The 24850-nt window shown below is 33.3% G+C and overlaps 1 protein-coding gene across 1 annotated transcript in view; it reads right to left on the reverse strand.

Moving 5' to 3' along the window:
• Window positions 1–5497: 5497 nt before the first annotated feature.
• Window positions 5498–24850, reverse strand: part of GABRG1 (gamma-aminobutyric acid (GABA) A receptor, gamma 1) — a 90051-nt gene continuing 70698 nt past the window's right edge. Inside the window, exons 6-9 of the mRNA XM_010858860.1 lie at window positions 22508–22645; window positions 22233–22385; window positions 17882–18093; window positions 5498–8280 (exon numbers count right to left, since the gene is read on the reverse strand). Coding sequence (XP_010857162.1) covers window positions 8011–8280; window positions 17882–18093; window positions 22233–22385; window positions 22508–22645 — 773 coding nt within the window. The 3' untranslated portion in view covers window positions 5498–8010. The remainder of the gene's footprint in view (window positions 8281–17881; window positions 18094–22232; window positions 22386–22507; window positions 22646–24850) is intronic.

Below are 24850 nucleotides of genomic sequence, written 5' to 3' on the forward strand. Positions count from 1 at the left end.
CCATCCCTTCATGGGAAATAGATGGGGAAACAGTGGAAACAGTGTCAGACTTTATTTTTCTGGGCTCCAAAATCACTGCAAATGGTGACTATAGCCATGAAATTCAAAGATGCTTACTCCTTGGAAGGAAAGTTATGACCAACCTAGATAGTATATTCAAAAGCAGAGACATTACTTTACAGACAAAGGTCCGTCTAGTCAAGGTTATGGTTTTTCCAGTGGTCATGTATGGATGTGAGAGTTGGACTGTGAAGAAAGCTGAGCACCGAAGAATTGATGCTTTTGAAGTGTGGTGTTGGAGAAGACTCTTGAGAGTCCCTTGGACTGCAAGGAGATCCAACCAGTCCATCCTAAAGGAGATCAGTCCTGGGTGTTCACTGGAAGGACTTGATGCTGAAGCTGAAACTCCAGTACTTTGGCCACCTCATGCAAAGAGTTGCCTCATTGGAAAAGACCCTGATGCTGGGAGGGATTGGGGGCAGGAGGAAAAGGGCACGACAGAGGCTGAGATGGCTGGATGGCATCACTGACTCAATGGACATGAATTTGAGTGAAATCCGGGAGTTGGTGATGGACAAGGAGGCCTGGTGTGCTGCGATTCACGGGGTCACAAAGAGTCTGACACAACTGAGCGACTGAACTGAACTGAACTGAACTACAGAAATATAATTCTTGAAGAGTAAGTTGATATGGAGAACTCCATTTTTTGTCTTAAGAAATTGCTGCAGCCACCCAATCTTTATTACACCCACCAGTTCAGTCAGCGGCCATTAATATCTAAGTAAGACTCTCCACCAGGAAAAAGATTATGACTTGCTGAAGGCTCAGATGATGATTAGTATTTTTCAGCAATATTTTTAAGTTAAGGTATGTACCTTTTTAATAAACAAAACTATTGTACACTTAATAGACTACAGTGTAGTGTAAATATAAGCTCACTATTAACTGTATTGGGAAACAAAAAAGTTTATGTGGCTCATTTTATTGCAATATTCACTTTATTGCAGTGGTGTAAAACTGAACCCACAGTATCTCTGAGGCATGCTGTGCAGTCTGTATTATATTTGATTAGATATCAGGGTAATTTTTTAGAACACTTTTAGCACCTGTTTAAAATGTTTCGGCTGACATTACATCCATATTAGATAAAGATTATGTTCTTACTGAATAATATAGGATTTCTGTCCCTAAACACAATTGAGTAGATGTTTTTTTCTTAAGTTGAAATGCCTCTTTCGGAAAGCAATCTTGTTCTAATGTTGAAATGTGAACAATTATGTTGTCATCAGAGTAGTTCCTTGTAATTGAAAGAGAAGCATCTGTACAACTTAAGGTACATATGTTTCTTTAGGTATATGAGCTTAGAGAATGCATTTAACATATTGATCCTCAATTTTTCCATCTGTTACATATAGCTCTTTACTTTGAAGACTAGGCTATTCATATATAATGCACTTAAAGTTTTAGACACATGGCAAGTGCTCAGAAAACGCTAAAACCTCCCACATTTTATTCAGTTTTTTATAGAAACAGCATTGGACGTTAAGGAAGAATCACAAACTCCCCTCCTCCGTTTTTTAAAGTACTATATTTTAGTAGAGAATTTTCCTTCACTAGCTGTTTCCTCGAATGAAATAATACATTTTCATATCAGGGTATTTGGAATGGCCTGGGTATTAATCCTAGCTAATACATATTGTTCTCATTGATTCATGTGGGGAATACTATCTGGCTGTTCTGATTAAGATGAAATCACAGGTTGTTAAAATAATCCAGAGATTCATTGTCTTTGCAGTGAGAATCATGCATAAACATTAACTATCTTTGCCTAAGCTTTTAGTTCATTTAGCTTAATTCATTTTCAGATCTCTGTGTCAAAGAGAAACTCTTAAATTTATTTCCTTAATTGGAAAAAATGTGAAATGACATTATCAGAAATTAACTTCTATGCTGAAATCATGGTTACAGATTCAGAACCAAAAAAGTGACCTATCTGTATGAAAACTGCAAAAAAGACACACTGTAAGAGAATGTAACTTTTTGTTTCATAATAAGTTACTGCATTTATTTGCACTTAGAATCATTAAAGGACAGAAGGCTGATAAACTGAGATACTTTTGGCACACACTCACAAAATGCTCCCCAAAATGATGTCAGAAGCTGACAACAGAAGCCATTGCAATCACAAGCTATAAAATTTTATTATACAAAGTGACTACGTATGGACACAAATAACTGTTATTACAGTGGTTTATCAAGATCCAAACCATTTATATTTAGATCATCTATATCTTAAAAGTCTTTTAATTAGTAACTCTTTTCAGCTTAACTGCATTATAGTTATCATAGGCTCATCCTAACTATTCACACAGAATCAAAGGTACCAGGTACATTCCATTGTCCAACAATAATTTATTTTGAGACAAATACTTCAGAAATTGTTTGAGAATCAGAAATCAACTTCCTGGATTTGTCTGGTCACTCAGCCACCTATTTCTACTCACACTTCTCCCTCCTTCCTCTCTTTGTCCAAATATAATATTTTTCCTTAGTTAGAGAGAAAGAAGAGAAAGTTACTTGAAGAGAAAGCCCTTTCAGTGAAGGAACAGATTTTTACAAAATAATAATAATTTGGACAGATTGTACTTCAGGAGATTATTCTTTTTTGTCATCCCTAATGTGGGAAAACCTTAGATCAGTAGGAAAAATAAGCATGTGATTAAAATGTTACAAGTAACAACAAGATCATAATACTTCCAAAATTACCTTGTAATGTTTTACTGTCAGTTTACACTCACATACCTACAATGCAATACAGGATCCCCTTTCCTACCCACAGCATGTCACTTTAGTTAATATTGTCTGTTAATCACAGCTTCTTGTTTGCCTTTTTTTTCCTTTTATTTCAGGATCTATCTTTCCCCCTACTCCATTGAATTTCTATTCCTATTTCTATTTCTATTCTATTCATTCTCTCTCCTTCCATGTATTATAGTAGAAGCTTCCTAACTGGTTTTTCTTATTCTAAGCATCACACACCAGTAGGATGAAACTTTCATGATATTAATAATGATGCTTCTGTACTCATGTAACATCATAAACTCCTCAAGAATTGGTATCACCCAGTTCTGTTCAGTAGCTCAGTCATGTCTGACTCTTTGCAACCCAATAGACTGCAGCACGCCAGGCTCGTTTCACCCAGCCCTCTGAAATTTGTATTCTTGCCTCTCTATCATGGGGCTAGACCTATCTATCTAGCCTCATCTTTGCTTGTCCCTGTATGAATTTTAACCTTCAATTAAAATGAACTTTTATGTGTACCCAAATAAAAGCAAACTTTTATTTGATTCTGCTTCTTTATTCAAGATGTTTACTCAACTGGAAAATGTGTTCTCTATTAACCTCACCTATTGACATACTGAATTCTCAAACTCCCATTTCTAAGCACACATTCTCCAAGAAACTTTCTCAGAGTTACCCTCCCTCCCTTAGATTGTATAACTCATCTTCTGATGATATGATGATTTTCCTAAGAAAGTTCATTTTTATATTCCCTCTTGTACCTCATTACCTTATACATAGGAAGTGCTGCATAAATATTTGAATTAAGTTATGTTATTTTCAAAATGAAAACACAAGAAAAGCAGACCTGACCTTACATTGACTAGAGCAGGTCAATAGTGTCTGGAAACAACATTTAGAAAATTTGTTAGAAGGTTGGGAATGGACTTTACTATGGTAAAGTAAAAGTAAAGCAAATGGACTTTACTATGGTAAAGTTTACTATGCTTTGTCAAGGGCTCTCCAGCAGCAAAAACCATGACGACCAAAAGAAACAATAGCAAGTAAGTCTGGACTTTGTCTGGTGTGACAAAGGGAGTTACATAAATTTGATGATGTAAAGAAAAATAGCTTGGTCAGAAATTATTTTCAAAATGTTATTCTTGGGACAAATGCTAAATCATTAAAGGTCTATGGAACCACTTCACTTAAACTCCAGCACTAAGATCAATGAAATATTGTAATTGAAAATGTGGTATCTTGCTGAATTTTTCAAGAGTGAAAATAGGCACTGGTATAAAACTTTGGGGACTTCCCAGGTGGTTCAGTGGTAAAGAATCTGCCTGCCAATGCAGGAGACACAGCGGGCACAGGTATGGTCCCTGAATCAGACAGATCTGGAGGAAGAAATGACAACCTGTTCCAGTATTCTTGCCTGAAAAATCTCATGGAGAGAGGAGCCTGGTGGGCTACAGTTGATGGGGTCATAAAGAGTCAGACATGACTGAATGAGCAACAAAAAAATAAACCTATGATTTTATACATGCATTTATTTATTATGCATTTATTCATTTATTGGTAATCAATTTAAATTTTAAACTCAAACATATCATCTGATCTAAATCTCTTGCATAATCAAAGTACAAGATGCCTTTCTTCACAACACACTTGACTTGAATTACAATTTCACATCTTACAGTTAGGGGCCCTTGATGTGAGAGCCCTGTCAATCATTATTTTTGATGTTGAATCCTTGGAAAGGATGTAGCTCTCAATATGGGTCTTGTTATTAAGCTGAAATATAAGATATTTTATGATTAAATTTAATATCAGAATATGGGAAAACACTAAAGGGGGAAAAAACCTTGGGGATTGTTTCAATATTTACCCACATTTATTATGAAAAGTGAAATGTTAGTCACTCAGTCGTGTGTGACTCTGTGACCCCATCAACCGTAGGCCGCCAGTTTCCTATGTCCATGGAATACTCCAGGCAAGAATACTGAAGTGGGTTCAGTATATTTCAGTATACTGAAATACTGAAGCTATTCCCTTCTCCAGGGGATCTTCCCAACCCCTGCCTGCAATGGGGAATGAACCTGAGTCTACCTCATTGCAGGCAGATTCTTTACCATCTAAGCCACCTGCTGCTGCTGCTGCTGCTAAGTCGCTTCAGTCGCGTCCGACTCTGTGCGACCCCATAGACGGCAGCCCACCAGGCTCCGCCGTCTCTGGGATTCTCCTGGCAAGAACACTGGAGTGGGTTGCCATTTCCTTCTCCCCATATTTATTGTACTTTAAACTAAAGTTAATAAGTTTTAAAAACTCCTTAGTGAAATCTATATCTTTAAAATATGATGTATCCAATGAATTGTCTAATTTCTGCTTATATATACCTTCTGTATAGCTAGATTTACTCTTGAATTATGCTCTTTCCCTACTGAATTCTCAGAAAATCTAAGTTCTTTTTTTTTCAGAGATGACTTGAAATTTTAGGAATTTGATTTCAATTGAGTCTATCTATGCAATTCAAAAATAGATAAAATATTTTCATGCACTCATAAATCCAAGAGAATAAAATCATGCTAGTCACGATTTTCCTTTTCAATACTTCTAGATCCTGGTAACATATTTAGAGGATAGTGCTATGTGAATTAACACTTCTCCAAATTATTTTAAGTCCCTCTGGTCCAATTATCCTTTCTCTATCTATATCTTTTTTTTTTTTTTTGGTGTATGTTATTCGGTGTATATTTAAACAGTCAGAAAACACAAGTACCAGTGAATCCAATAAAATCAAGATGTAACTCACATGGAGAAAGAGGAGGAATTTTTTTTTAAGAAATCTTTCTTAAGATAATAAAAATAATACTTGAAAGAAGAGAGAAACAGGGATTAGACTGCATTTCCTTTTAAAGTAAGATCTACTTGATTTGTAAAAATAATCTAATTGTAACTTCTTTTCATTCTCATTTTTAGAAAGAATAAAATTTGTACACACTTCCCTTTCTGATCCGCATGTTTAAACAGAACTGCTCAGAATACCACTGGCTTTGAAAACAAATCAGATGTCTTGATGGTATATACAATGAATGTACATAGAAAAGCATCTGTCATATTTTTATCTAATTTTTATCATATTTTATTTTCTCTTATTCACAATGTGAAAATTGTTAATAGTGAAGTCGAGTTAATGGAACACAGTGAGAAAAGCAAAGTTGTTCATATTAATTTTTAAGAATTTTGAAGTATGGTCATGCTCAGATAGACTTGAAAGAATAGCAGAATTAAAACTGCCCCCATGATAATGAGCAGGCCAGAGCTTAAAACATGGAAATACCCATGATACATTTTAATGAAATGATTTATTCTTCATTGGTACTTCATTTTTCATTTATCTTTAAATGAATGTTTACTTTAAGAATATCCTCAATATGCAATGTTATAAAAATGAAAGCATGAGCACTTTGTAAGTGAATATATACATGGCCAAAGTTTAATTTGGCTCTCCATTCAAAAAAAGCAGTGTCGGTGGATATTTGGGCAATATCACTTAATTCATGGTTACTTTTCCCCAAGATTTATAAGCAAAGTGAAAAAATTCAGATGTAGGCTGTTGATACAAAATGAAATATACTAGACTGAAAAAAAACCCTATATATTCTCAAAACCTAAGTAATACCATGCCAGAGCATAATCATGTATTCACTAACCATGTGGTGTCAAGTGCCCAAGGGATAGCTTCCTCCACATACCATAAGATGGTCAGGACCATAAAACGCTTTGTCCTGATGGTTGCTGTTGACAATGGAAACAATTTTTAAAAGCTACCCTCAAGATCACTCTGGTGATTTTCCAAATGATTAGGTTATGGTGAATGAATAGGGAGTTCTTATAAATAACTGATATGCCAAACTAGTTACAGGAATATAATAATTAAAGCCTGAGTTTAACTTGCCTCTTAACAAAACAGACATTTGGAAACTATTAACCAACAGGCTCTAAACTATAGTAAGATTATTTTTGTTCCTGTCTCTCAGAATTGAGAGTTCCATACACTCATTTTCATTAGAGGTACCTCTAACAGAATTTCACCTTTAATATAATTTCTGTGCCTGCTCACATTTTCTAAAAAAGAGCATGTCATTACAATTTGTAACAAACTCGTAAACCTGACCAAGTTGAAATTTAGGAACTGGAAAAGACGATATACAACACAGTCCTGAAACTGTGTTTCCAGAATATTACTGGTCTGACAAATGTTAATAGCATGTACTTAAGACAATATCCTTAAATTGAATTTCAAATCAATTTGCTGGATAATATTCTTTAGCCACATGAGTAAATACAAGCCCTGTTCCTCAATGTTTGTTGTTGTTAATTTAAGGAATATAACACTTTTGTAAAAGGTTAAGAAAAAGTCATAATTTCAAGGTTGGTAGATCTAAACATTTCAATATTAATTTCTTTGTTCTTCATAAATGCTATGAAACAAGAATAAAATGGTTAAATGTAATATTTTTCATTTATTTTCACCTTGTATTTAAGTGTCTTTGATAGTTTCCATCCTAGTTTGCAAGCCACCAAACCTAAATATTTCATCAGGAAATGAACTAGATTAAAGGTAAGCTAAAAACTGGCTTTTTCTTCTTTAAAAAATAAAAATTGTAAAATTAATTTGTTTGGAGGAGTAAAGCTTCTTAGAAATCAACCCAATGAAATCATGGTTCACTGTTTTCAACTAGTTCTATTCCAAACAAAGCATAAAAATAAAAAGCAAAAAAAAAAAAAAAATCAAATTAACAATATTTTCTAGGCAAAAACAGATTACATAGTATTAGGCATTAGATTAGGCTACCATTACAAATGATTGATTAAACCTAAATAAAATTTGTAATAAATTATTCCATTTTTAAAATATGAATCACAGAACTCATAAATTCAAACTCCTAATAGGATATATGTAAAAATAAAGAAAATTAAAGTACAAATATACAATACTATTTTAATAGGCTGAATTTTGCAATAATCTGTTTTATATAAAGTACATTAAACTGAAAGCCACTACTTTATTTACCTATGAAAGCCATAAAATAGGTAAAATAACTATTCACATTTAAACCATTGGTTTCTCTGCATTTTAAATTCAAACTTCATGCAGTACTGGAGGACAGTAGATTATATTGGATTTAGTCAGACTTCTTTTTCATTTTTTCTAGTAAGTAGAATTTATAAGTAAAGATAGCCAACCCAATAAACCAGATTGAACAGGGCAAAAGCTGTTGGGAAAAATATTCGAGAATAAGAATCAATTTTGGCAATGCGTATGTGTATCCTCCCTTCCCTCCAAGATCCTGTTCTGCAGTCTTCAAAGCAACAGAAGAAGCTGGCACAATCTTTGCCCTCCAAACACTGGTAGCCATAATCATCTTCTCCTTGTGGCAGAGAAAGGCTATTCATTGGAATCAGAGTAGATCCAGGATGGAGTCCAGAGGACATCTGAGTAAGATAATAAATGAGTGTTGAGAAAAAAAATAGTCTAAAAAAGATCAATTTGTCCCCTCAAGGCAAACTCTAAGAGTGATATGCAGTAAAAAAAAAAAAAATCATATTTTTCAAAAATCAAACAAATATTCAATCCTAACATCTTTTTTAGACTATAATTTACTTTGTAGCATATACCAATATTATTTTATGGTCCAAAGATTTTGAGGGAAAAATACACTAAAAAATGAAATATATTTTTATACCTTTAAAAAGATGATCTACTAAATTATTATTGACCATGAATCTAATTCTAAAATGAGGATAAACTATATTTTCTATGATATTTTACAGTAAAATATTTATAATACTATAAACATCTGTTGGTTTGCTGTGGTTATATTCTATACTGTATTTTAGTCATAATGAAAACAAATAATAAAGATTCACAAGTTGGTATTGATTTTCTTATCACTTAATACCTGTATAGCATATGTTCAAATGTTAATCAGAGTGAAGGTGGTTAAAATACAAGATTGTTAGTATCTGATTTTGGTAAAGCAGAAAATTTTAAGAAGGTGTAAATGAATAAAAAATATTTGAGGTCTGGAGTTGTGGATAAGCACAAAGCATTGTGTTTGGGAGAAAGAACGTGCAGGAGTTAAAAACTCAGCTTGGAAACAACTGATATTCAAAATTTTGCTCATTCTACCAAAATTTGTCTCATTCCAGTCTTCCCCATAGCTGGGGAAGAATTATATTAATGAATGCTTAAATTAAATGGCAAATAAATTATGAATGAAAATTGCCATCTTTAGTAACCCTTATTCTTTAGGACATCCACGTATTTCAGGGGTTATTTTAGATGTGAATCTCACAATATAGTATAATCAGTGGTTTTATTTTATAAACACTGAATACAATGCTGAGATTATCACAATTGTTTTATCCTGATTTTCAATTCTAATGAGAATGTTTATAAAAAATTTTTCATCCTAAATTCTGAAATAAATCTCAAAACTATGAAAATTAAACACTGTATGAGAAAGATTTAGAAAATCAAGCACAAAATGAGAATTTAAAAACATTTGGACTTATATTCAAACCCACTTTATTTCTAAAATAAACATAGAATCTGAACCAATAAACATTAAACATTCAGTAGATGCAAAAAAATAATCACATTTAATGATGTTTTAAAAAGATAAATCCATTACACAAGTTACACTATCCATATTAGAAAAAAACTGTGCAGCTCAAAGATAAACAATGCCCTAAAAACAAATAAATGTGTGACTGAACCTGTGCACACGCATCATGAACAACAGAGGCAATATATAATTATATGTTAATGATGATCTTCTGAGACTGTTACTTGGGTTTACTTGACTGGACTCCTAAATTTTAGTGGAGCACTAACTTATGTACAAAATTGAGATAAATTTGTATTAATTTTCTTATCACTTGATACTTAAATAGCATATGTTCCAATGTTAATAAGAGTGAAAGTGGGTAAAATATAAGATTGTTAGTATGCAATTTCAAGGCTATAAGACATAAAGCACATTCCCTTTATCACTCAGAACTGCCATAAATGGACACCGTGTGTTTGTTGGAAGATATCAATTTTGTATGAGAAGGATGATCAAACATAAAAGTGCACAAAAATGGAGGAAAACTGCAAATGTTTCACTTAAAATATGAACCAATCCCTGGTGGCCAAAATCATGGAGAACATCTATTGCAGAGACACTTCAGACTGATGGTTTTCTAGTTTCCTGCTATCTCCCTCAAAACACTACTAATCATAAATTGAAACTACACTTCATTGAATGATGAACGTGACTTGAAGTGAATTTTGTATGTGCTAAGAAAAATAACTAAAGAGTTGATACAATATCAGTAAAATAAAATATCTGTGATATACAGATTTGTAATCTGGAACCACTGAAATATGAATTGGAAAAGTATAAACATTATAAACTTTATTTATCTGAAGTACAACTGCATAGCCTACCTTATAATTTCTCAAATAAAGATACTGATGTCCACCCAAAATAACAAACATTGAGAATATAAAATAGACCTGTTTAAATAATATAAAGAAAACAACAATCGAATAGAATTTTCTTTTACTTCAAATGATGTAGTTTTGAGAATATACCATCTTTTTGTTATTTCAAAAAAATCATTAAGAATATAGCTGAACTTAACATTTTGAGAAATCAATCCCATTCTATTAAAGATACATATGCATCTGGTTATATACTAAATACTCTATTGCTTATAGTTTAATCATATAGTTTAATATACAAATCATATAGTTAATATACAAAATATACTTTAAGCACCAAGGCCAATACTTTCTATTTAGATCATATACTACTACCATTGATAATATTTAGTATTAGCAATTAGCAGACATTGCAGACATTATTAGGTCATGTTATTGATATTATGAAATATTGACTGGTATCACTATTATTAATTTTTCATCAAAAAGTTACATATGAGAATACTTAGTTAATTATCAGTCAAAATTTCAAATATTATGAAACTATATTAGTGTTAAAATAGATGTGAGGTAGATTTTCATCAGAGTTGTCAATCTTGGTACTTCAAGAATATAGAAGTTAATGTAAATAATTATCAGAGGAAAGTAAAAAATAGAAAGTTAAAAAATAAACAAATAAACCTAATTCTGAGGGTTGGGACCAAGGCTGATAAGCAGAGAACTGTATTTTCACTTGTACATTTATACATTGTTTGATTTGTTCATTTGTTTCAACCATACACAAGTAAGCTTCTTACTGTATTTCAGATTTCACCAATATCAAATAACCAGTCCTGGGAGCTTTGCCAAATACAATTATAGGAAAGAAAGTTTATAATTGGTGAAACTGTGTATTGATACAGCTTTTCATTATTTTTGTGCTCTAAAAGGTAGAGGATTGCTTATTTATAAAGATATGATATGTATTAGCTGAAGAATGGGCTGTGGGTTGTGTACTCTGGACAAAACAAATACACACACACAAGAATACCTTTCACACTGTATTTCCACTCCTATATTCTAATGACATTCTCAGTAATATATTACATCTTGAACTTGTGCAGTAGTCTGTATCTCCTTGCTTCTTTGGTAATTCAAAAGTATTCCATGCTACTTACAATTGTCTTTCAAAAATACAGAAATAAATATGCCATCTTTTTGAAAACATTCATAGCTTATCAGTGCTGACAGGGCAAAATCTAAATTTCTTAACATTGTGCTGGAGATTTCAACATCTTGGCAATAAACAACTTTTCTATCCTCAACTTGGCTTAATTTCTTTCCTAAGATTCCTATTTTTAAACCAGCATTGTCCAGAAGTTTCTACTAGTTACATGTGCCTATTAAGCACTTGAAATGTGACCACTGCTACTAAGATTTAAATTTTTGGTCGTTTTTAGTTAATTTAAATCAACCTAGCTAGTGGTTATTGCATTAGACAAAGAGCTTGAGAAACACACCAGTCTACTTTTTATTCTTATATGTAAACCTCAACCTGGATTACATGGTTCCTTCTCTCAAAGGTTCTTACTAATTTGTTTCCTGAAAACTGCAATTTATTCTTCAGAGAACTACTTCAATGATGTCATGCTCTCTTTGTAGTTTTCTCTATCAAATTCCCACTTGGAAGAATTAGTTTACATACACTTTGAATAAATTATTTACAGTGAAATGAGAGAAGCCCACCCACTGCACTGTCACTCACAATGGTATAGCTCTTTCTCAACACCATGTGCTTGTTAGTGTTTCACAAACTACATAACATAATGTCTCAAGATTCGTTTTGTGCATGAGACAGGCCACTTAGTTTGGACTCTGTGGTGGCTATCTCTATTTCAGTATGAACATCTTCAAATACGCTTAACATATCTGTCGTAGAAAATATTTTGCTGCTGCAAAGGTATTTGAAACCAGTTATCTAACTTCTACTTCCTTACAGTGTCTTTGTTTACTTTTGATTTTTACATTGGACTGTTATTTGTACTGTATTTCTTATCTTCTGTTTATACTTCTAATTCATTTTTCCACAACTAGATTTACAGAGCCCTGAAAGCAGAGAACACATTCTGTCATTATTCTCTTTATAGTGTCTTGTCCATTCTTAGTTACTCAGTCGTGTCCAACTCTATGCAACTCCATGGATTGTAGCCCACAAGGCTTCTCTGTCCATGGAATTCTCCAGGCAAGAATACTGAAGTGGGTAACCAACCATTCCCTTATCCAGAGGATCTTCCTGACCCAGGGATCTAACTTGGGTTTCCTGCACAGCAGGGAGATTCTTACTTCAGAGCCACTAGGGAAGCCCATCTTGCCCACTGTTGGTGAAATAAACTTCAAACATTTAACATTTCCACCAACTGAGAGATTACAAATAAGAAAGTTCCATCCTCAAATGGGTATACCAGGCTCCTAAAATAGGTATAAAATAGTTTTCTGGTATTTTTATCATCAAAGGGCTGAATATTTGAGTTTTAAAATGAACAACTCTTTATTTGGATTATTACCATTGATTTTCTGAGATCTTTACCTCTTTCATAGGGGATCTTGATTCTATAATTCAATATATTTAGTATACTAGATTTAACTGAAAATGGATATTGATACAAACATACCTGAATCATATTCTCAATGAATAGAAATAAAATCCTATTAAAATATATTCAGTTCAGATGCTCAGTCGTGTCTGACTCTTTGTGACTCCAGGGACTCCAGCAGGCCAGGCTTCCCTACCGTCACCAACTCCTAGACATTGCTCAAACTCATGTTCATCCAGTCAGTGATGCCATCCAACCACCTCATCCTCTGTTGTCCCCTTCTCCTCCTGCCTCCAGTTTATCTCAGCATCAGGGTCTTTCCAAATGAGTCAGTTCTTCATACCAGGTGGCCAAAGTATTGGAGTTTCAGCTTCAACAACAGTCCTTTCAATGAATATTCAAGACTGATTTACTCTAGGATTAACTGGTTGGATCTCTTTTCCATCCAAGGGACTCTCAAGAAGCTTCAACACAATAGTTCAGCTCAGTCGCTCAGTCATGTCTGACTCTTTGTGACCCCATGAACTGCAGCATGCCAGGCCTCCCTGTCCATCACCAACTCCCGGAGTTCACTCAAACTCACCTCCATTGGGTCGGTGATGTCATCCAGCCATCTCATCCTCTGTCATCTCCTTCTCCTCCTGCCCCCAATCCCTCCCAGCATCAGAGTCTTTTCTAATGAGTCAACTCTTCGCATGAGTGGCCAAAGTACTGGAGTTTAGTTTTAGCATCACTCCTTCCAAAGAACACCCAGGACTGATCTCGTTTAGAATGGACTGGTTGGATCTCCTTGCAGTCCAAGGGACTCTCAAGAGGCTTCTCCAACACCATAGTTCAAAAGCATCAATTCTTCAGCGCTCAGCTTTCTTCCCAGTCCAACTCTCACATCCATACATGACTACTGGAAAAACCATAGCCTTGACTAGACAGACCTTTGTTGGCAAAGTGATGTCTCTGCTTTTGAATATCCTATCTAGGTTGGTCATAACTTTCCTTCCAAGGAGTAAGCATCTTTTAATTTCATGGCTGCAATCACCATCTGCAGTGATTTTGGAGCCCAAAAAAATATACACAATCGTTACAAAGCATCAATTCTCTGGCGCTCAGCTTTCTTTATAGTCCAACTCTCCCATCCATACATGACTACTGCGGAAACCATAGCATTGACCTGGGTTCATGTACTGTTGAAGCTTGGCTTGGAAAATTTTGAGCATTAGTTTGCTAGCAAGTGAGATGAGCGCAATCATGCAATAGTTTGAACATTCTTTGGCATTGCCTTTCTTTGGGATTGGAATGAAAACTGACCTTTTCCAGTCTTGTGGCCACTGCTGAGTTTTCCAAACTTGCGGCATACTGAGTGCAGCACTTTCACAGCATCATCTTTTAGGATTTGAAATAGCTCAACTGGAATTCCATCACCTCCCATAGCTTTGTTCGTAGTGATGCTTCCCAAAGCCCATTTGACTTCACATTCTAGGATGTCTGGCTCTAGATGTGTGATCACACCATCATGGTTATCTGGGTCTTGAAGATCTTTTTTGTATAATTCTTCTGTGTATTCTTGTCACCTCTTCTTAATATCTTCTTCTTCTGTTAGGTACATGCCATTTCTGTCCTTTATTGAGCCCATCTTTGCATGAATGTTCCCTTGGTATCTCTAATTTTCTTGAAGGGATCTCTAGTCTTTCCCATTCTATTGTTTTTCTCTATTTCTTTGCATTGATCATTAAGAAAGGCTTTCTAATCTCTCCTTGCTATTCTCTGGGACTCTGCATTCAAATGGGTATATCTTTCCTTTTCTCCTTTTCCTTTAGTGTCTCTTCTTTTCTCAGCTATAGTAATAAAGACCCCGTCAAAATGGAACTGACATTCACAATAAAAGATAAAGAAGAAAGAAATAAAGAAATACAGACATAAGAAAATGGTAGAAGGATGAAAAGAAGGATGAAAAGATAGAAGGAAGGAAGGTGGGGGATGGAGTAAAAGAAACAGAGAAGAGGTCCATTGTATAATATCACATGGCGAATAAGGTAGAAAGCATTTTTATTAACTTATACTTTTCTTAGAGAGATCATTGAAGCTAAAAATCTATTGTGTTCAAGTATCATCTCTTTCTCCTGGAGGAGGGCATGGCAACCCACTTCAGTATTCTTGCCTGGAGAGTCCATGGACAGAGGAGCCTGGATGGCTACAGTCCATAGGGTTGCAAAGAGTTGGACACAAATGAAGCAACTTAGTACTTACGCATGCATCATTTCTTCCTAAGTAAAATAAATTGAACTTTTCAGGGATTCTCAGCTAAGCAGTCAAAGAGATCTCAAGAATGGCCTTGAGTATCATTGAAATAGACACGTTGACCTTTCAGTGACTCTAGGCAAGATCTTTGGTCCTGGCCCATTGCCATAAATAATTTGGTGAAGGAAAGGAAATGCTTGGTTTTAAACTATTCACAATTTGGGGCCTATAAAATAAAGTAGAGTGTTGGCAGAACAGAGACATAGAGAATGAGAAAGGAAGATAAACTCACAAACTATTGAAACAGGTATAAAGGCAATGTGCTGCAAGATTTCTGGGTCTAGGCTTGCCTTTGATTCTCCTGGCTGGAACAGAAGAAAAACACAGATTCCACAAAGCCCTTAAATAGAACATTTTGAGACAACAGCAAACAGAGCTATCTATTCTTCATAAAAGTGTGTTCTGATTTACCTGATTAGCGAGACCATATGGTTGAACACTGAACTAGGCAGGGAGTCAGCTTTGATTAGTGATCCAGTTTTTCACTTAAAGTGTCATTTAGTATTGAAAGAGCTAATGAAGCATGTAACTGAACAGAAAGAAGATACTATAGAATTTTATTTTAGATAGCTCTAAATATATTTCTTCTCTAGGTAGTCAATTACATGTTTAACTTTTTGATATTTATAATTTAATGCTTTTAAGCACTCATTTATTTTTTATTCCCTACTTTTTCAGCTTTAGTATTTAGCTTCTAGGGCTTGGTAATATATTGTAAATATTCAACATATAGATAATTTTTTTTCTTAAATAACTGTTCTAGAACAATACCTAGAACCTGGGTGTCCTTGATAAATATTTGATGAATGAACAATTATATGAACATCATAATTTTAAAGCTTGCACTCCAGTGTTTCAGCTTCCTGAGTGAGGCATCTGGTAAGGTGATTGAGAGCACATGACCTGGAGTCAAACTGATTATCTGTAGTCCTACAATAGCCTTAAACTATATTAGTATCTATATCACATATTCTTAGAATGAAATTCTAGAATCCTTGTGAGACTGTACATTGTTATCCTATAGTGTCAATTATTTTTATTTTAAACATTTTCATTTACAATGTTCAGAAATAAAATTGTCAAGGTAGTAATTGAGCATAGCTGTGGATGAGTAAATGATGAAATGGAAAATCCAGAGAGGATTCTTGGCTTGGATTAAAGGAAGAAAGTAGAAAACCTATGTTTTTCTTTACTTAAAAAAATAGCAAATGGGTATTAAACTTGAAGTCATTGCCTCCTGATGCTTTGTCCATTCAGAGCCCATAGTTAATCTTATTAATAAGCTAAAATGACATCAGTTTGAGAGAATCACAGGCTAATTTTACCACGTAAATTCTGAAACATGTACCACCAACAATGTGTTCTTCTTCCTTGGAATATTGTGGAAATTTGGAAGCAAATACATAAGGCTTTGGTCCTTGGAGTACAACATAATATAATTTTAAAGCGTGGCAAAATTATATAAACAAACTGATGAAAAATGAGGGACAGGAGAAAAAGCATTATATCCTAGAACTTACAAATTTAGCACATAACCTGAAAAATCCCATGCTTTGTTATGTATCTGCTATGGTAGGCTTGGGCTTCCCAGGTATTGCTAGTGGTAAAGAACCCATCCACTAAAGCATGAGACACAAGAGACCCGGGTTCAATCCCTGGGTCAGGAAGATACCCTGGAGGAAGATTCCCCAGTCCAGTATTCTTGCCTGGAGAATCCTATGGACAGAGGAGCCTGGCTGGCTACAGTCCATACGGTGCAAAGGGGCAGTGTCTGAAGCAACTTAGCACACAAGCATGCATGGTAAGTTTACAAGCTTGCCACTCATGCATAACTGTTTTATATACTTTTCAAGTATATTGCTATTATGGAACAAATCTGCTTGGAGAACATTTAGTGAAATTAGCAATGAAGTGTCTTATTTTTCAGAATCTTTTAAGAACAGACAACATAAAGGAAGGGTTACAAGCTTGACCTCTGGCACCAAAAAAGACCTGGGTTTGAGTCTTGGATTCTTCACTTTCTAAGGCTGTCTTTGTGCAAAGTATTTATTAGGTGCCTATGAGCATAAATGAAATCATGCATGTAAAATAGAGGAGTTCCTGGCACACTCAGTAAAAGTATTACTTTAAGGTTGTTATAATGCCATTATAAAAAGAAATTATAGTTAGTCATCCAATACTTAATTATTTTAGAGTCAGTAGAATTAATTCTAATTAACAAACTTGATGTTTTATAAGTTAAGGTAGACATATGCTTACGAAGGGGGAGTGAGAGAGTACAACTGTATCTGTACAAAAGCCAAACAGATATCTTTTCTCTGACATAGAAAGCTGTGTTTTTCAAACACAGTTGAATACCAACATTAAAGAGGGATATTAATCTCTAAAAATTAGGTTTGTGGGACAACCATATTAGAAATTAAAGTCCTATCACAAAAATAGATTCAAAGAGAGAGCTTAAATGAGGAGTTTTCTAGGGCAAAGGATTTACTGCTTGTGGAAAACTTCACAGCATAATAACCACTCTTTGCAGAGGTGATTCAAAAGTAATTTCTAGGGAAAAAATATAAGTATACTTCTGCTAGTAGGAAATATTAGGTACTCAGTTTCATTTTAGTATCTTTTGTCAGGGTACCTCTAGCATCTATATCAGTCTAAGAAAATATAACATGAGAACTCAAAAGAGTATCTCCAACAGTAAGTTGTTTATAGAGATAATTTTTTTTTCACATACCGAGGTCTTGATTTTTGGCTTTTTTTCTCTAGTAGTCTTAACTTTTTTGTTGCTGGTAAAATAATGCAAGGTGCCATACTCCATCAAAGCTGCAAAAACAAAAATGAAACAAACAGAAACAAAGAGATCCATCGCAGTCACATAAGAAACCTTAGGTAAGGACTTCCTGGCAATTGTACTCAGAGTTGTCATAGTCAGCACTGTGGTGATACCTGTGGAGGGAGGGAAGAAAAATAGATGATGAAAATGATCTTAGACCATTTTTGTTCTTCCATTTGATATGGCAATATTGTTTGCATAAATAAAAAATAGAAACAAAAATTATGATTATTCATGATTTACAGGGGAAAAAAATCTGGTAACCATAGCTACATTGTGTTCAGTGTGTTCTTGTATGACTGTTAATCATGTAAATTCTCTGGACTGAAAGTAGGTAACTCCGCATATCTGTCCTTGCCTTCTTCCAGAATAATAGACTATCCAATTTTCATCTGGCCTGTGCCTGCCCGGAAGTACACATTTATTTGCCAGCATCCTTTAGCTATGTGTGGCCACAGGCTGAAATGTAGCCAAGAAGAATCAAGTCAAGGGTGTAAACAAGGACCAAAAGATGTCCTTAGACCTTAGAGAGATAGGAAATGCCCTTCTTGTCCTCTTTCTCGGTTGATTTCTGCTGGAAAATGATGGCCAGACCATCAGAAGCCACGTTAGACCCCTGTCTAATTTAATCTACAGTGATTTAAGGTTTCCTGTCACACACAGTTCAAATTAATCCAAACTGCCATAACATTTTTATAACTTGTATTAAAACTATTTTTTTTAGTCTCACTAAAGAATACAGGCAAAATGATACCGAGTGACTATTTTTAAAAGACAAGAGTAAATCATATTTTGAAGAAGTCAACATATAAAATGAGGATGTCCCCCTGGACTGAAGCCCTGTGTATGGATCTCTGAGGCTGTCTATTTCTCTTTATCCATGGCCTTCTTGTGTTCTTACCACTGCTCCTTTTAGTCCCCCTTACAGATGCACATGCTCTACCTCCTCTTATCTAAACTACCTTACTTCTCATTCTTTGTCTCATGAAACAGAGCACCATTAGTGGAATTGTTTTCTCTCCAAGAAGTACTAAATATAATGCCAGATGAATCTTAATTTGGGCAGTTATTTACACACTGGTAATATCTGGGTTGAAAAAAATAGCCCCTCTTTTGTATGATGAAGTTAATAGCCAACTTTTTCTTTCGTGTCTACATTAAACCACACCTTAATAATTTCTTTCATATGCCCATCGTTTTATTTTTGTCATCACTTAGGATTGAAAAAAATTAAGGATGATACAGTTATGATGGATTGGAAGTCATGGAGACAAGTTAAGTTCAAATTCTGACACTCCCACCTATTAATTCTGTGACCTCAGGGAAGTTTCTTAACTCATCTGTGTCCCTCAGCTAAAAAATTGACATGGAAATGTAATACATTTTGTTTAATATATTTATAAAAAATGTATTTACTTCACTTGGGTTTAAAGTAGATGTAAAATCTTTCTTCCCTTCTAATACTAGAGTTTAAATCTATAATTTCCCCCTCTAAGCAAGGCTTTAGCTGCATTTTACAAATATTTATATGCTAATTTCTTACTAAAATTCAGTTTGAAATGTTTTCTAATTTCTCTTATTTAACCCAGGAGCTATCTAAAAGATCATTTTAAAAAATTCCAAATAAATGAGGCCATTATTAACCTATAAAAAGTTTTATTAATTTTTCATTTACTTTCATTTTGTTCAGAAAATATATTCTGGAAAATTTTAGGCTTTTGAATGTTGTCAATACCTTGGTTAATGTTTTGTATGCATTTGAACATGTTGTATATTCTGTAGTTAGGTACAGTGTTTTATAAATATCAATCAGGTAAAGTAGGTTGATTATTTCATTTAAATTTTATATATCTTAATTGATTTTTCCATGTAGTTATTCTGTAAATGAAAAAGAAAGGGTATTAAAATATCCAATTATTACTGTAGATTTTTTGTATTTCTCTCATTATTCCTGACAGTTTTTGCTTCAATTATTTTTAACCCAAAATTATAATTAAAGGATTTTCATATAGTAAGTGTGAAATAATCTCAGTGACTACCACTCTTCTCTCTTCCTTGCTGAGTGCACTATTTTTTGTAATTTATTAAATCATAACATTCCTATGGTCAAAGGTAGATTTCCCAAGGTATCCCTTGCTTCCATTATTATGTCTCATTCCAAGTAGATTGATTTCATTATCAGTGATGAAATTAAATTTCACTTGACTAAAATACTATTACATATCTATTTCATGAAGTAAGGAAAACTATAGCAGAACTTAGCTTTTAGATATTTACCTATTTTATTTAGTGTTTATTATCACAGAGTTTAGCTTAAAAATAATATGGTGGATTTCCTATTAAAATATCTCTGAGTTCATGAAATTAAGAAAACATTTAGAATACCAGATATCCAACAGAGATTTCATTAGGTCTCTGCCACCTCCTCAGAGAGGACCAATCTAACTCCACAAGATAACATAGCAAATGAGTATCTACCCACATACCTTGTCATTCTCTAGCCATTTACTTTGATTTTTCTTTATAGCTGTTATTACTCACTGACATTTTATCATATGCTTTATACATGTTTACATCACTTTTGTACTCCGCTAAAACATAAATGTTTCCTGTTTTAACATGAACATTAGCACTTTATAACATATGTTCACTGTTAACATTGCAGCACCTAGAACACTACGTATTTCACATAAAGCAGTTGAAAAATTTTGTTAAAATGCAATGTTGAATAAATGAGCTGAGGAAATTGTCATTCAGTGACATATATATGCATGTATGCATATATAATTTTTAAAATATCCTTGCTCCTCCAACTACATAGGATTCACAATTTTAAGAGATATTTTCTAAGTAGACTTGACTATGGCTTATGTTTATAGTTGATACGGTAACATTATAAAATATGAATTCATGTAAAAATACAATTCCACAATTGTCTATTCTCTTTGACATTATGGCATAGGCTTTTGGCTTTGTAGAAACCTAAAGGTATAAAAAATACATCCAAATTATCTTTGGGAAAATACGAAAATAATGTTTAAAAACAACATACAATATTTACTATACTCAGTTGTTGTTGTTTAATTGCTAAGTCATGTCCTAACTCTTTGTGATCCTGTGGACTATAGCCCAACAGGATCCTCTGTCCATGGGATTTTCTAGGCAAGAATACTCAGAGTAGCATACAAAAGGAATCTAAAGTAATTTATTTACCTTGTAACATAAAATAATTTGAAATAATTACAGAAACAACATTCAGATATGGATGCATTGTCCCCAGCTGTATCTATACCTCTCTTTAGACCCTCTGAGAGTTGCAGTTCCAAGTACAGAACTAGGTACTTCCTGTTTTATCTCGCTACTTTTATGTGATTTGAATTTTACAATTTTTTTTTACTATTTACTAAATGGAGTTATTTATTTACCAGCTGCAATAGAACCACAGGAAAACCTCTTTATTTTTGAAAATAGAAACTGTCCCAACTTTTTTTGTTTTTAAGACACGATTATCAGTAGTGAGATTCATGCACTATACTGATGTGGGGAAGTAATCAATTAATCAATAATTTATCTTTGTATATCTACATAAGAGTTTAGGTTATCATTTTCTTTTAAACAAAATGTATAGTAATTAGGGACATTTTCTTATGCCTAATTACTGATTACACTGATTATTGCAACAGATTGCCAAAGAAAGAAAGGAAAAGTTTCTTTTATCAAGTACTAAATACTAATTACCCTTTTAATCAATACAGGCAACTCTCAAAAGTTCACAGAATAATAACACATTTTATAGATAACAGAAGCCCAGAAACTTCTTGTTCCTGTCCTTTGGAACAGTTGAATATTCATTAGTACCATTGTAAGAGCAGGGGATTTAAAAGCCTTCTAAATACACGCTAGTCAATAAATACTGCCTATTAGTGATTCAGCTAAAAATAGTCTTGATGAAAAGTATTGACAATACTGACCACATTTAAGATGCATGGATTATGTATGATTTTCATGCATTAATTCTTATTTAGCTTTTATGCTTCCCTTGACCTCTATTAAAAACATTTCTGAGATTTCCATCTCTTTACAATTCTATTTCTTACTTGTTTACATATATTCACTTCAACATCACACTGCACTAGAGTTATCTGTCCATTTTTGTCTGACTGTAGTCAGAGGAATATTTCTAATATATTAAATTATAAACTTTTAGCACATTAAAAGTTGTATGACACTATGGCATAATATTACATCATACCTAATGATGTTCTTGCAGGTACTGCATCTTTATTGATCCAAAAAGATACCCAAGAAAGTACAACTGTCAGAATACATGGAATGTACGTCTGAATAGTGAAATATCCCATTCGTCTACTCAGGTCAAAGAAAATTGTCATGATAATATAGTCCCCTAGAAGGAAAAAAAATATTTTGGATATAAAATACAAATAAGTATAGGATTTCAAGCCATAGATTTAAATACAAATGCCACTTGATGCTAGCATTAGTCATTGATTTGTGTTCCTTTCTTACCAGAGATTGTGTGAGAGATTTCAGTTGTGTTCCGTAATCCTACAAATGCAAACTGATATAATCTCCAGTATTTAGGATCAGCCACTTCTACAGAAGGCTTTTTCCACTTATACTCAATTTCATTTTTAGGATATCCATCTAAGTAAAAATTAAAATTAAAAATATATACATTAGCAGATCCAAATCTGTTACTGTTGCAATACCAACATTATCAAAAGACAAATGTTTGGAAATTCTTTCTCATTTTTATATTTTGATATATAAAAATACTGCATAAAATTGGTGAGTATAGTATAAAGAATAATCCTAATGATTAAATAATGATAGTCCATGCTAATTACATTTAAATCAAGAAATAAAATCTTGCTAGCATTTAAGAAAACCCTTGCATCCACTCCAATAGTGTTTCCCCATTCAACAAGAGGTAACCACTGACCTGATTTATGTGATAATCCTCCCCTTGTGATTTTGGTTATATATATTTTTGATAAGCAGTTCTTAAAAATATAGTTTAGGTTCTTTTTGAACTCTGCTTGATTTTTGCCATGCTGGATGTATTATTTTATATCTTATTTATTATAATATAGTGTTTATATTCATCATTCATGCTATTTTATGTAGCAGTAGTAAATTTTTTCTGTTGTAAAGATGTGCCAAAATGTATTCATCCATTTTACTGTGTCCACACTTGTAATCTTTCCTGTTGGCTATTACTAACACTGCAGTTTACAATATTATTGTACATGTCTCACAAAACACATATATGCAAAAGTCTCTCTGGTACAAATACTTAGACATGAAATAGCTGGGTTGGGGATTACATATACTTCCCACTTTATGAGATAGTGTCAATCTCTTTTCCATAGAGAATATATTAACCTCATCTCTCACCAGGCAGAGTTTGAAAATGCATGTTGATCCATGTTCTCATTAAAGTTTATGTGGACAGGCTTCTTTATTTTCACTGTAGAGTGTTTTTTTTTTTCCCTGAATACAAATGAAATCTAGAACAAATTTCACGTGCTTATTAGATTTTTGAGTTTGTTCTTTGGATCATTCCTTATTCAATTGCCCATTATTTTACTGTTTGGTTTTTTTTTTTTTCCTATCTTTTCTTGGTCTGAATTCTTATATATATTCTGGATACTAGACCTTTGTTAGTTATCTGTGTTGAAAACATCTACCTTCTCTATAGCTGTCTAGAATGGAAGTGCATTCTTTTAAAAAATATATGCTTTTATTTTTGCTACATATCCTAGAAATACACAAGGTATTTTGGACCAAGTTAAGGAAATTTGGGAAAATCCCTGTTGGGTGGGCTTGTGATTAAATCCTCTCAAGGAGTTAATTCACTCAGGTATGCTGATTTAGACCTTAGTCAAATAAGACAGTGAGGTAGTTACTTAACCACTCTAAATTTCATGATTTTGAGTCTTAAAATGGGAACTATAATGACATCTTCTAAATATATTTGTTGTGAGATATTAGATGGATAAGGCTTAATTCTCTATTGGACTCATATAGAGTGTGTGAAAAAAAGATGGTTATAATTATTATGTTGATGTTAGTGACACCCAATTGCACTAACAGGGATAGAATATTCCCAGTAGAGACAATCAAAGCTAAAGAGATACTACACCAAGAATTTAGGCATGATATCTAGAGGAGAATATATCTTCAAATATTCCTGTATCAGCTACTCCTTGAATGTTCCTTTAATCAAGTCTTTGTTATTAATTGACTGTTTTATTCATTGAGAGGTTAATGCTAGAAAATCAAAGTAGTGAGACATGAGATTATGAATTAAAAAGGACATTTTAGTGAGATGAAAATTTTAAAAAGTCAAGAAAATCCTTAATAAAGGGCAATAAGAGATACATGGGAATGTTTAAAGTGAAGAAGCAGGATAAAGACTTATGAATACTTATAATCTACTGTAAATAAATTCTAGAAAATATCTTTAAAAATCAATTTTAAAATAGGAAAATAGAATTATATCATTCACAGACATAGGCAATATCATTTTTAAAGGTATTTTATGTGTTTTAAAGACTTGCTCAATTATATATGTAGAAAAATATTTTTATAAAAACATATGTGAGAATAAATGTTAATAAATATAAAATAAAACTGATATTGATATAGAAAGATTATAGCTATTTCCTTGCAACAAATATTCAGTTTGTGTACCTAAATTATTTCTCTCTAGAAATTTATCTGTGTTTCATTCATTCTTTTGAATGAAATAAACATTTCTTCCTTGACTTTTCCAACTCATTAAAGTCTTCTTAAATATTTGCTATTTATGTGGTAAAATTCTTCACCAGACCAATTAAATATATT

Source organism: Bison bison, unplaced genomic scaffold (genome assembly GCF_000754665.1).
Source record: "Bison bison bison isolate TAMUID 2011002044 unplaced genomic scaffold, Bison_UMD1.0 scf7180017864451, whole genome shotgun sequence".
Lineage (NCBI taxonomy): Eukaryota > Metazoa > Chordata > Mammalia > Artiodactyla > Bovidae > Bison > Bison bison.